The sequence below is a fragment of the Lagopus muta genome, chromosome 17 (genome assembly GCF_023343835.1).
Source record: "Lagopus muta isolate bLagMut1 chromosome 17, bLagMut1 primary, whole genome shotgun sequence".
Classification (NCBI taxonomy): Eukaryota; Metazoa; Chordata; class Aves; order Galliformes; family Phasianidae; genus Lagopus; species Lagopus muta.
In genome coordinates, this window is record NC_064449.1 from 3,147,426 (window position 1) to 3,161,793 (window position 14,368).

The following is a 14,368-nucleotide window of genomic DNA, read 5'->3' on the forward strand; positions in this document are numbered from 1 at the left end:
AGACATTATTAAGCCTCCATTCTCTTGGCTATATTTAAATTGCCTTCATAGAACAAAAGGCAAGTTGCCTTAAAAATATCAGAGTGCATGTAACAAGACTTTAAAAAACAACAAAAAGAACAGAAACCACTAGGATCTGCTTACATACAAGTCATTTTGGTGAAAATTAGGTATGTGATGCCTTTCTACTCCAGCTGAGGAAAGTCCAGGCCACAAGAAAAAAATTCTACTTCAGTCATAAAGAACGCATTAACATCTACATTCTTTTGCTGTAGCCCTTCTCAGCTATTGCCAAAATCTAAACAGTGCTTCAATACAGTACCTTCAATTCAGTGCTTCAATTCAGTATCTTCGGTACTCGGTCCCCTAAGAAAGTGCATCAGTGCAGCATCTGCATTACTATTAAGCCTCCAGCCACCACCACGGTTGTATCACTGCTCATTAGACTTTACCTCAAGCTGCTGCCCATTTAGTCCTGGACCCTCACAGATGCATTTTTACCATGTGTGTCCACTGTTGAACCTCTTCTAACTGTTACATGAATGGCCATCTAGCTTTGACAGATAGACTACAGAGCCATTCAGGCAGAAAAGATAACAGTGAAAGTTATGTCACTTATAAATCAAGATAGGTTTTAACCCCAGGTTTCCACAGATACAACTTCCCATTATTCTGATTCTGCTGACAATATTAGATCATTTCAACAAAACTGTAGTTTCCTGGTTGTTATGTGCTCTCCTTTTCTTCCTCTTCTGTCATAAAAGCAAGTGCACTGAGGAAGACAGTCAAAGCCTTCCTTTTTATTACTGGCATAACCATCATATAACCTTGATTCACGGTGTGGGCAAGATCAAAGATGTCAACAGTGTCACCAGATCTGGTTGCACGCTTCCCGCAGAGGAACTTTCACAATCAATAGACAGAAAAATGAAAACTTGATTAAGACAGATTGACAATTAAGCCCCTTCTGGGAACTAACTAGCAGCAACAAACGGTGGTTGACATGAAAACACAGCACAGTGCTTCAGTGCATTGAGTCAGTATCCCAGCTAAAGCCATTGCGTTCCTGAAGGCCTCCTGATACTGAGGTAAGGACTTCTCAACTTAACATTCTGCACTAGTACTTTTTCCAATAGCTCTATCATCAGGAATTAACCACCTAACACAGCAAATGGTTAATATTGTACTATTTACATTCTTCTTTTTCCTGACTCCATTCCCTCTGAAATCACATTTCCTTACAACTGAAAAGCCTTTTTTCTAGATTTTCACCTTTCTCCACAAAGACATACCATGCATACTTCACCTGAACCTCCAGTCTCCTAGCACACAACACAGCAATGTCCAGCCTTCACATTTAACTCAACCCAGCAGCACAGTCAGCTGCCGTCAAGCTCCTTCCCTCAGTCCCCAACCTAGCACTGCATATTCCCAGATCAGTGCAGCTCCATTTCTGTGGATCACCAATTCAGCCTAACACATCCCCAGCACTGTGGTGTTCACTCTCTAGCCCATTAAAATGCCCTCCCCGCTTTTCCATCTCTGAACTCCTTAGAATTTTCCTTCTTTCTGTGGTCTGCAGTACCAAAAATGCAATCACCTAGTGCTCGCTGGTTAACAGCAGTAACTAATTCAAAGTATCTGAACAACAATTTTAATTACAACTGGTTTAGAATCGATTCTCTGATCCCCTTCTCTCTCACCCCAAAAATCACAGAACGTTAGGACATGCACCAGCCTCAGCAGCAACAGATAAAGCCAGAATCTGGCAGCTTCCCTAACACACAGTGCAGGCCAGTTAAAACAGCTTTTTTCCCCACACGTACATCATTCTTCACTGTAACAAACCTTCATGTTTTTTTCAGTGGTCAGATCCACCTAGGCAATAATTTGTACTTACTCTGATCTGAGGGTCCCCAATGCCTTGATGAATGAGAACCCTACAAAAGGCAAATCTTCACCCGAGAAACCTGCCGGGTTCAACTGCCGTGTAGAGGATAAAACCCCCGAATTCTTCTCTGGTTCATCAAAATTTGAGGTGTCATCATCAGACTTGAGAGTAGGAACGAAGGGGGGAGGAGCTGGTGAAAAAAGAAGGGATAAAAGACAAAATTCAGCTACAGTTCACTCTGCAACAGTCCCACTCATTCAGTGCTTGCAATGGCACTGCAGCTCCTGCTTTTAATCTTGCTAACACAAGCAGACTGAGCTGCTGCTCTCAAATCGTATTACAGCAACAAGAGATTAACCCTTCAGCTACCAACATGGCTACCACTCTGCAGGCAGAGTATCTCCCACACTGATTAAAAGGAGTTATAGGTAGGAGATTTTTCTTTTTTGTGTGTGTGGATTTATTTTTGTTTTCTGACCAGACACACAATGAATCAAATCAAAGCACGAGGCTAATAAAATCATTACCATAATACAGCTAAAGGTAATTCAATTCCGATTCATCTAGAAAATTTCACCGACCTATCCAGTTAGTGAAGCCACTACGTGAGAATGCAGCCTGATTCTTTGCTAGTTAGCTAAGGGATAATATATCTACCCTTAATATTACCAAAAATCTGCCCAGCACGGGCTTCTAATCAATAGATAACTGGTCTTTCTCCCGGAAGGTTTTAATAAATTACAGCTACTGAAAGCTAACTGGTCTTCAGGACGAGAAGAAATACCAGCAAGATTTCATTTATCCAGAAGAGCTTGCTAAAGATCTGGAACTCTTGTTGGGACACCACTGCAGTCTGGCTCTGATACAATCAGCTCTGAAGAGAGGTATATATAGAAGGCATTACAGTCTATTTTTTACTATAATTTCTAAATTGGTACCACTTCAGTTGCTAAGCAGTTGTTTAATTTCAGCTGATTTTTCTAATGTTTACTTCAGTTTAATTAACCAACAGAATAAAAGCACGAGTTATTCTCAATGATGTGCAGCACCCCAGCTACCTGCTGGCATGGCTATGTGTGTGAAGGGAATGAATGCAAAATCCTGCTGTGCAATTCCTACCTCCCTAAAGCACATTTTCTACCTTTTTTTTTCCCCCCTTCATCACTTGGATCCTCACTCACAGCAAATTTACTAATCTCTTTTTTCCTCTATGAAGGAGACAGCTCTTCAGTCCGTAACTAGAACACAGCCCATTGTCACAAGCTGATGGAAGTGTAGTGTGCTAAAACCGTTACCATGGAGCCAGTATAGATCTCCTGTAGCTGAGGGGCTGATGAGAATTGAAGAACCAGGAACAAACATTACAACCCCTGCAGTGCAGGCTCCCTGCTCCTCACTCTCTGCATGCTTGAGTTTAACCCTACCTGCCTGCATTCGTGACAGATGCTGATGCTTATCTGACTGACACAGGCAGAATGAGTCACGGCTGGAGCTTGCTAGCTCCCTCTAGGTTGCCAAGCCTTTCACAGCCTGCTTTTTAACTCTTAATTCTCTAGACAAACCCATGCTTAAACTACCCACCAGAACAGCATCGATAGCCAAAAAACGTCCCTGTAAAGCATCAAATCACAGCTGCACACGCATGCTTTGTTAGCAGCTCTCCGAGGAGCCATTCTGACACTGCTGCCAAGCAGGGACGAGGAAAGAAATTCCATGGAGCAGATTGAATGCTGCTCACGTACAGCAGTTCCAAGTACATTGGAATGAGACAAATGGGAAAATACACAAATTAAAATGGGTCAGTAATAAGCAATTTTACCTACTGGTTTCATACGTTAAAGTTTTCTGTCAATATTATGCTTTCATTATTAAGTTCTGCTGTTATAATGCATATTTAGATCCAATATAATACTGACATCTATACATTGTAAACATAATTTTGGAATACATACTTTTTATTAGGATCTGCACTTAAAAAAAAAATCCCTTACTGTCAAGATAGCGCCAAGCTATTCTTTATGTGTTCTTAAAAGATTAAAAACATGTAAGCAACAGAATGTTGTTCGTAAGTATTTCATCTTCAATGCAAAGATAACCCCCAAATTACTGGTAACTCATAGCAGAGGAAGGTAATTGCAGAAAATCAGTATTTTAGTTTAGCAGCTCTGCTTAAAGAACTTTGGGCATCCTCTTAAAGGAAGGGGCTGCTGTGAGGTTTTTTATGTTGTCTTTGGAGGCGGATAAAGTTGATGAGGCAAAGTAGCAGAGCAAACAGCAAACTATTCACTTCGCTTGGGAAATCTAGGATCTTTCTTAAAGAGGTAACAAAAACCAACAGGGCCACCTTTGTCTGACATTGTATCACCCCTATTGTGTGTTCCTCAGAATCTGACAGTTAATTTCAGCTTTTAAATAGAGATCTAGGGTTTTACTTCTCACTGGAAGTAAGCTAAGGAGCTCTATAGTCATCTTTAGACATAACCATTAAAAAGAAAATCTTCTACTCCTAACAAGAATTTCTAGCCAAACTACTTCATAGAGAAAAATACACTTCAGAAATGCATATGATCAGCATGCACATAAAATGGTAAAACAGGCTAAGTGGAAATAAAGGCTGCAAAAATGAAAAACTGAATGCAAGACAAACCAAATCCTTGGGGCTGGCAGGAAATGAGTTTGAAGAGCAAAGTGGTTTACAGTATGGTTTCTTCAAACGTTCAATAGATGTGAACAAAGAAATTGTGAAAGCTGTTTGAAAAATACTGAAAATACTTTTGCTCTCTGTTTTGTATTTACTAAACAAAATGAAATATAAAAAGTACATTAAGTCGTCCTGAACCATCACCAGTGAGCGAACACGAGAATCAACTTTTTCAGTACACTGAAGGAAAAAAAAAACACAAAAAAACCACATACACACATAGGAGTAAGAGGGAATATCTTGAGGGAAAGAAGAACAGCTAGATCCATTCTGTTTATTTGGTAGCTTCTTCATGGGCCATTATGCCTAAGATTGAAGGGTCCTTTGCATGATGTCCAAAATCCCTACAGAACCATTTACTTCAGACCTGTAAAAACAAGCTAATATAGATGAGCAATTTGGTTCTCAAACGAGGATCACGTGGTGACAAAATCTCCAGCCAATCTCTAATAATAATAACAATTATTATTTCTTACTTAAAATCAAAGGACTGCTAATTATCATATTGTTGGAACAAGATGAAGATTAGTGAATGCAAATGCATAGATGTGCTTATCAGTTCCTTCTTTAAAAGAATCTTTCAGAGGAGGTCAAGATAAGCCTCCAAGAGCTAACTGCAGAAATCATGTCATCACTGCTGACAAGGTGAAAGATTTGCACTTCTTTCAGGCTCACTCAAAAGGAAGGCAAAACTATTAGTCAAAAAGGCAGCAGAACTGATGCTTCTAGTCTTACAGACTGTATAAAGACCTCTTCCTGCTTCTGATATATTACAAATGAATATATATGTTCTGTTTACCATTTAAAGTATCTTGCAAGGAACTGCATGTTTTAAAAAAAGCCAATTGCTTGCCTAGATACCTCCCCACTTGTGGAAGGATGTAACCCTCTTCCATCTGTTCCAAAGCATGACTTTTCGAGGAAAAGAGGGTGTTGTGGGTTGCTAAGTTAAACCCCACACACGATGCAGTGCTTTAACCAGCTTATCATGAAGATGAGATAAAATGTCCCTTACGAAAACAAAGATTCTTTTCATTGTTTGTTTTATTTGGGGGATGGATGTGTGCGTTTCTCCCTTCTGATGGGTGCATTTAGGACTAGTTCAAGGAACACTGCCTCAATTGTGTCTCCCCTTCCTTTCAAAATATTTTCATGCAAATTCAGAAAAGAGTGCAGTTCCCAGGGGACAGTGGAAGATGAAAAAGGAAATTTATAGGAAGTAAGAACACTTCTGAAGAATAAAAATGTGTCTTTTCTTGACATACAAGGTGATCTATATATACTTACTGGGGAGAAGCATCTGCAGAGCCTTTTCAAGTAGCTTAGGTGTTACTCTCACGTTTTAAGAGGCATATTTCAGTAGAGTGTTATTGAATAAAAATAGAAAACAGCAGGTCTGACTGATATAATTTAAGGATATTATGTCTAAGACCATCTGAACAATGGAATTGTATTAGTTCTAACTAATGTCTTAGCATCATGTCTTAGCATCTTTTCTGTTCTCTCAAGGCAATGATCCAACACATATGTTTCTGCTAATAAAAGTCATCTTCCAGCTGACATGAAAGTGATCTCCATTTAGAGAGACGAGTCAACACATTTTTCTGACAGCAAACATCTAAGTGAGACATCAAAACATTTAACTGTTAACATACTGAATGGCAATTTGGGGTTTATAAGGATGAGCCTCAAATTACGAGCAAAAAGATCTAAGTTCCTGCCTGTTTCATAACAGCCTAAAATCACCCTTCAACACTTCCTGAGGTTTTCCAGTTTGCTCAAGATTTTTGTTCTCTTCCTCTCGTCTCTTTGGTTTCCTCATGGAAGATTAAACATGCTTTTCCTATTTCAAGATCTCTTCGACTGCAGTCCAAGAGTCTTTATGCTACACATACGTGCATCACGTAGATTATGACAGATCTTTCTGACCATCTATCAGGTAACCTTTATAAGACAGATGTTTTGTTTACAGTCGAACAGTTGATGCTATTTCAGGATTTCAGACAAGAAATGTGATTAACAAAATTCTCAGACCTGCAGCCTTGTTGCCAATAAGCCAGACATGTCGCTCTCTAAGTTCCACCTGATTCTAGATCCTTATCAAATTCTCAGACAGTCCAGTCAGCAACATTCCAGTTAAAATCCTGATCTGTTAGCTGAAACACGGCTGGAAACGTTCGCTCTAGGCAAATAAAAATCCAAAATATTTTCAGAAAACTCTATCAAATAAATCAAAAGAAGTTACTCAAAGATTTCTTAAAATATGTTTTAGAAGTTGTTAAATAGGGAAATCAGCAAAAACAGAAAGCAAGATCCATGGACATGTTTCAGTAAAACACTCTAAGGAAGAAAGGAATTTCCTGCTGAGACAGATTCAAAGTTCACCTTTGGTTAATGGCTGGATTATTCTGTTTCTGTACCTTAAGAGCTGCTTTTATAGGCCTGTGCTGCTTGATTCCAAGGAAGAATGGAGCTTTTCTAAAAGGCAACTGTTTTTTTTGGGAAGGAGTCTACTGAAAAGTCAAATGTTTCAGAGGTTACCCTATCAACAAAATGTAACACTGAAAAACTACTTGAAATGACACTGTCATAACCTAAAGTGATGCATTAAAAATGGTTATTCTGGAGTGCCCAGTGATAATTTGAACACTTGCAAGGCATGGGTACCAATTTTTCCCTACCTTTTCCAGTCCAAAATATAAATAACATCATTGCTTTTATAGACTAGAAAGAAATCAGTTTGCTGACACAGAATTTATTTAATCCTGACTTGATGGAGATAAATTCATACAAAATCTCCCAAAATCTCACACTGTTAACCTAAGGAAATGAGATTCCTTGGTCTAAATCAAAACCCCGTGGCCTCTTCCAACACTTGCTGGCTTCCTAGCTTCCTCAGGTTGCCACTGCTCCAGTTAAATACCACTGTCACAGGGGGCTGAAGATAAGAAAGAAACCTTCAGCTCTTAGACAGCTCAGGAAGAGCCTATCAAGGCTTTTGAATAGAACGATAGTGACACCATCCTGAATAGACCAGCAGATAGAGAACCATGCAGAGAGCAAAGCAATAGGCAATACACTGCATCTGCTACTAAAAGCAAAAAGACTGCTGTGTTTTGTGCTAGTTACTGAGAGGTTTTGTGATGTACAAGACGTAACAGCCAAGTCAGGGGTCAAAACTGCATGAATCTTCACTGTAGGTAGGTCTGGATATTACAGGGAATGATGCAATCCACAGGTCAGCTGCAGAGCAAAAAAAGGATGTTTTTAAATCCCAAATGGCTCCTTCAAACTTTATAATGACGGCAGAAGTGCTCCATCAGAATCACTGTTATCACATGAAATGGCAAAACACTCTCAAATTAACTTGTGCAGTTGTGGCAACGCTGGACAGGCAATTGCCAAGGAAACAACAGAATTTTTCCTAAATACTGTTTTTTTTCCAGATATAAGATATGATAAAAATACAATACAAAAATTTCAGAAATGGGTACTGGTAGCTTACACTGGATTCTGGGTAGAGAGTGCAGAGCAAGCTGAAGCCTGGGAAATACATGCTGAAATTATAAGAAAGATTTCTCATTTGAGGTTCAGTGGCTCTCAAAGGGCAGAAACAATGGCATTTAACAGAGCAGCAGTTTCACAAGTTCAAAATGAGTGAATCAACAGAAAAGCAGGTAAACATACTGTGGAACTGACAGCTGAAGTGCTGACATAGTCATCAAAAAGCAGAAGCGTTGGCTTAGCAATTCATGAAAATTAGAGCACAATCATTGCTCTTAATACAGGGGAGCATATTTGATTAAGAATACAAAGCAGACAAGTTCTTTGCACAGATAATCTTACAGAGCAAGTAACTTAAAATAGCACCCAACACAAGTTGGGCACTCATAGATCATCGACAGGAAGCAAAATGCTTGCTTTTACAATGGTGCCTCAGTACTTCCAAATACTAAATTCCATTATTCCCCCAGTGTTACAAACAATTTTCTGCTTAGAAAATTATTTGCTTCAGTGATTTTAATCCATTCCTACTGGTGGGAGTAGATATTTGACAAAATATGGAGCCATATATTAGTCACATTAACTTAGAGGAAAAAACCACCAATGTTCCCTATGACCTCTGACATTTTATCACTTACAGAAGGTTAAAAAAAAAATCTAAAAGTTGGATAGCAGGTAATGAAAGAAAGAAAGATAAAGGTACAATAAAAATATACCAGAGTGCCAAAATGGAGCAAACTGAGGTGGAAAAGGCCTGAAGAACACACATGCCTTTTAATCTGAGGAAAGACATGTAAAGGCCATTGTGATTTTCCAGTCTAGTGCTCGCAGTAATACAGCAATTGCATCAGAAATTCATACAGAAACATATGAAACCTCACCTTACCATACAATTTTCACCTAAGAGATGTTAACACATCCTGTCTGAAAACCAGAACAAATTGTTTTGTTAAAAACACCTGCTCCTGAACACAGTCCTGTTTCATTACTAACAATGACTCAGATCAAACACACTTAAATACTGACATTGTACAGATTTTCACATTACCCAGAAATCAGGAACTGTTTATGAATGCAATGTTATTTTACTTACAGTTACGGATATTATTCCAGTCAATTTTAGAAAAGAACGGATGGCAGCAGAGTCCCTCATAACCCAGCCTTTCCTTTTGCCCACAAAGCAAGCTCTGGATCAGATCAAGAAATTCACTGCTAACCTTCACATCCTCTGGGAACTTCAGGTATCTCTGGGTTAGAAAGAAAAGAATTTCTGCTTAGGAGGAAAACAGTAAGAGTCTTAAGTTTCAATGTACTGAGATGCATCAGGCAATAAACACACAAAGAGGGGGAAAAAACAAAACACCGTGGATATTTTCCAAATAGACTTTGATATAAATTTATTATGGTACAGGAAAAAGACAGGAATGACCATATCAGACCAGACAAAAAGACCCAGTTCACCATGCTAAACAAGGGGGAACAGTCTTAAACTGAGACAGGGGAGGTTTAGGTTGGATATTAGGAGGAAGTTTTTCACTCAGAGGGTGGTGAGGCACTGGCACAGGTTGCCCAAGGAGGCTGTGGATGCCCCATCCCTGCAGGCATTCAAGGCCAGGCTGGATGTGGCTCTGGGCAGCCTGGGCTGCTGGTTGGTGACCTGCACACAGCAGGGGGTTGGAACTGATGAGCATTGTGGGCCTTTTGAACCCAGGCCATTCTATGATCCTATGATCTAGAAGAGTAAAGCAAGACAGATCCACAGAAAATCCTCTCAAACTCCCAGGAATTTATGGCTTAGGATTTTCTGAACCACAGATGATGTCCTGGTAATTGCCAGATCCCAATGCGTTCTTCTATGAATTTGTTTAATCACTCCTTGCACCCATATAAATGTTTAATAGCTGCCAACGATCACGCTGGGGAGAACTTTGCCACGTCCCACATGAAGTGCCCTTTTTGATTTGCTCTAGTAGTTTGCTTTGTAGTTGCAGCTGATTACTTTCATCTAACACCCCAAACTTCCATACCAGAAGAGAGAACTGTTTCTTTTTGCTTTCTCCCAGCTGCACGATTGTTTTTTCTTTCCTACAAACTCCTACCACTTTATATTATTTTTCTTTTTTAGTTTCTAAGAATTAAACTAATGTTCCTATAGATTGTAACATCAAAATACTTAAACCCACCACTGTTTAAAGTTGGGATACCTATCCTTTCACACACATGGGGTTTACATGTATTTAACTTTACTTGACATATTAGTATGCATACACTCTATATCTTCAAGTCCTCAGTTCCTCATAGCTGGCCCTTACTTTACCAACCAGAAGCATTTAGTATCACCAGGAAACTTTATCAAATCACCTTTTCAATCCTTCTTCTAGATTATTTTGGAGATGCTACTGTTACAATTGCCAAAAATGGACCAAAAAAAAAATAAAATTAATTAATGTATTGCAGAAACTTATTTTTTTTGACAGCTATTATAAAAAAGTCACTTCATATTTACAATATGAGGATGTATATATAAGATTTTTAGCATTTCATTTCAAGTATACATACTTTATATGAGCATGACAAAGTAAGAGACATTACCTTCTTTTTTCAATTGTAAAAACATTTAGTTTTTAGTTACATCCTTTTTACCCAGCAACATAAAAGCAATGATCTCTACCTGAAAATTCATGATGTTATTAAAAGTTTTTGCTGAAGTTCCTTCAGTGAATGGAGATCTTCCATAAATCATTTCATACGCAATGACTCCTAAGGACCACCAGTCACACTCTGGACCGTAAGAAGTTTTGCCATCCCCATTCAATCCTGTTAACATTTCTGGTGCCATGTAATCAGGTGTGCCAACAGGCAGCTTGGCATTTACCTGGAATAGAAGCAAATACACTCCAAGTGAATTTACAGCACTTCTGTTCATTGATCATGGTAATAAAGCTCCCTGAGACAAGAGACACGGTTTCAGCTCTCCAGGTAAAGTTTAAGTAATTGTAACCAAGACTGATAAGCAAAACACTGTAGTTAGTATAACAAGGAATTATTAGATATAAAAAAGGAGTACAAATATTAGAGCTGTCACTGAAAGCCACGTACAGCTGATGTTAAAAGAGCAGCACTGTAAAAAGAACAGTGCTACAGAAAAGTGACGTGTTGAGCAGCATGCACACCTGAGCACTCTGTTATTAATGGGAACATCATAGTTGAAGGTTGAAAAAAAAAGAACCTGTCACATTTAAACATTAATGTTCCCTGGCCTTGTTCCATTCTGTGTCATCCCTGCCTCTTTGCCTTGTGTTCAGGATCAGCTAATGTTCAAATTTCATCAATGTTTGGAAGAGGTAATTCAGAAATGAGAACTGCAATAGTTTTTTTTTCACCAAGTGGCAGAAAAGAGTAAAACAGCAGGGATATTAACAGAAACCTGAAGAAGACTGAAAAGGTAAGTAACACGAAGGAAAAAACCATACAGGAAAATGCAATGCAGAGAACACTGACAAAGAATGAGGAAAACAAAGTATAAAGAGTCACAATACTGACAAAATGTTACGAGACATGAAACATCATGAAACAAGTGAGGGATCTGATATATAACTTCATATGCTCACTTAGATCTATTTTAATTGAAATTATCACTTGAAATTGCATGCAGTTTCCTGAATTTAAAATCATCTTATAAATACAAGCTCAACTTCTTCACAGCTATGAATACAGAGCTTTTTTGTGAGCAAAGCTGGATTTCAGAATGCTGGAATGTGACTCATTTTAATCAAGAGCTCCTCTGTCTTCAAAACTATGCCACCTTAGTTATAGCAAACATAATTTTCAGTCCAATTACAAACAATTATAAGTTCACATCCTTCTTTAAACATAATTCAATACCTGTGAGTATCTCTAGAAGGATGATTTGGTATTGCAGTGCAGCACCATTGGACAGCAGACTTGCTTTTACCCTTCTTATGTATTAAAACTCAAATAAGCGAATATTCGTCTACTGAGAGCTGCAAAAGATACTCAAGCTTATGCTTGAAAAGCCTGTCATAACTGGGAAGATGTCACCACAGCTAGATTCCATACTGGACAGGAAAGAAGATATAATCAAGCAACACATATAAAGTTAGTTTTCTCTTTTTGACTGTAATATCCATACAAGTCATAGACAAAACTTGAATGATTACCGTTTTGTTTACTGTCATTTTGGCAGCTGACCCAAAGTCTACCAGTTTAATGTGCCCTGTCCGGTCGATAAGAACGTTCTCTGGTTTGATATCTCTGGAAGCAAGAAGAAAGCAATCAGTGCCTTTTTGTGTCTTTCCCCAGTGTCACAGGTGGACAAGAGCAACTCCATTTTCAGCTACTCTTGAGCATATACTCAGCTGCATAAAACCTTAACAGTGCATTACTACTGGAGTCTGATTTCCCACTGCTGTTCTGCTTCCAATTAAATATGAAATTGGTCAAATTCCCTTCATCATCACAAGATGCCTTCATCTCATAACTGTTTATAAATATCTAAACTGCGGGAGCCAAGTTCATGGAGGTGGACTCTTTAAGGTGGCAAGCAACAATAAAAGGAGCAATGGGCAGAAACTGGAGCACTGGAAGTTTCACAGTAACATAAGGAAGTCAGAGTGACTCAGCTTACTCCATGCACCTTTCAAATCCAGGCAGCCACTTTGCACTAGAAAGCCACAATCTATATGATCTAAATGCAACCATTACAGCTGCTTGGAAGATGAAATACTGCATGACACATCCCAAGTCTCGGGAGGGATGGAATAAATCTTCCTTTAAAAAAAAGGACATCTACAAAACAGGAAATGTACAATTCTACCCGTCAACAAATGGGATAAATCAACAATACGAATTAGTTGTAGCCTTTATGCTTTAATATAATTTTTAGAAAGTTTTGCAGTATTTAACTATTCCAAAATATTATACCACCCTTTTCAACAAGCAGGTACAGCAACTTTAACAGTTCCATTACTTGCTGGTACTGCTTGGTACCAAAAATAAGCCTTTGCTCTGGAAAATGTTTTTCTATTCCAGAACACTTGCTCTGGAATGATACTGATTAAACACTACATGTCATGCAAAGCAGTTATTACCTACCGGTGTACATAACCCATCTGGTGGACACTGTGAATGGCTAGAACCAGCTCTGCAAGATAAAACTGCACCATGCTCTCATCTAGTTGGTCCTCATACCGGTTTAAGAGTGACAGCAAGTCCCCTCCAGGCTGGTACTCCATAACCTTCATAGAATTTTAGAGGAAGAGATATAGTTTATATATACCAAAGGTATTCCATTCTACTCCCCCATGTCACACTGGATACATGTCAAAGAGTAGCATGGAACACTGGAAAATTTGCAGAACATAGGCACAGTTCAGACACCACACTGTTCTTAAGTGTAACAACGTTAACAGCGTTGAATAGAGAAGAAAAAGACCAGCATTACCAAGTAAAGATTCTTCTTGTCTTGAAATGCATATTGTAACTGTGGAATCCATGGACTGGTACTCTGAGATAATATACTGCGTTCTTCCTCAAAAAATGACACCTACAAAAAAAGGAAATGTTCAGTTATATGCTGGTGAGAATGGGCTGGAATACATTAGAATTCTCTGGTTTTAGAAAGATGCAAGCCTGTGCCAAAGACATTATATAAAAAAAATTGCTTAGAAACCATTAAATACCATTTCCTTGTAACGCGTGCTTTTAAAAAAGTAATATTACTCCTTTGTGCTTTCAGTTCCCTCCCACCTTCTGTTGTCCAGTTTGTTGGCCACTGAATAGTCCCTGAAGAAAAGGTCAGCTCTCCTTTCAAACTGGTGAAGTATCTACCAGATTGGAGTGCAATCGTGACCTCATCTGGATTGGCCCTAATAAAATAAAACTAATCTCAGACAAGAAGAAAAGTTGCTAGGACAATTATAGGGTAGCACCTCACAGCTGATCATTGAATGGCGTGGGTTGGAAGGGACCCCAAGGACCACTAAGCTCCAACCCCTGCCACAGGCAGGGCAGCCAACCTCCACACCTAATACCAGACCAGGCTGCCCAGGGCCCCATCCAACCTGGCCTTGAACACCTTGATGCCCCATCCACAACCTCTCTGGGCAGCTGTTCCAGCACCTCACTGCTCTCTTGGTAAAGAACTTCTTCCTGATATCCAACCTAAATCTTCCCTCAATCAACTTAAAACCATTTCCCCTTGACTTGCCATTATCTACCCTTGTAAACAGTTGAATTTAGTAATAAACTCA

The 14,368-nt window shown here is 39.0% G+C and overlaps 1 protein-coding gene across 6 annotated transcripts in view; it reads right to left on the bottom strand.

Annotated features, from left to right (window-relative positions):
* CIT (citron rho-interacting serine/threonine kinase) overlaps positions 1-14,368 on the bottom strand; it is an 82,623-nt gene that overhangs the window by 54,255 nt on the left and 14,000 nt on the right. For all 6 annotated transcript variants that reach the window (XM_048964132.1, XM_048964131.1, XM_048964130.1 and 3 more), the window contains 6 exons: positions 13,561-13,662; positions 13,212-13,354; positions 12,278-12,371; positions 10,768-10,971; positions 9,190-9,343; positions 1,901-2,081 (listed from right to left, as the gene is read on the bottom strand). In XM_048964132.1, the coding sequence (XP_048820089.1) occupies positions 1,901-2,081; positions 9,190-9,343; positions 10,768-10,971; positions 12,278-12,371; positions 13,212-13,354; positions 13,561-13,662 (878 nt within the window). The remainder of the gene's footprint in view (positions 1-1,900; positions 2,082-9,189; positions 9,344-10,767; positions 10,972-12,277; positions 12,372-13,211; positions 13,355-13,560; positions 13,663-14,368) is intronic.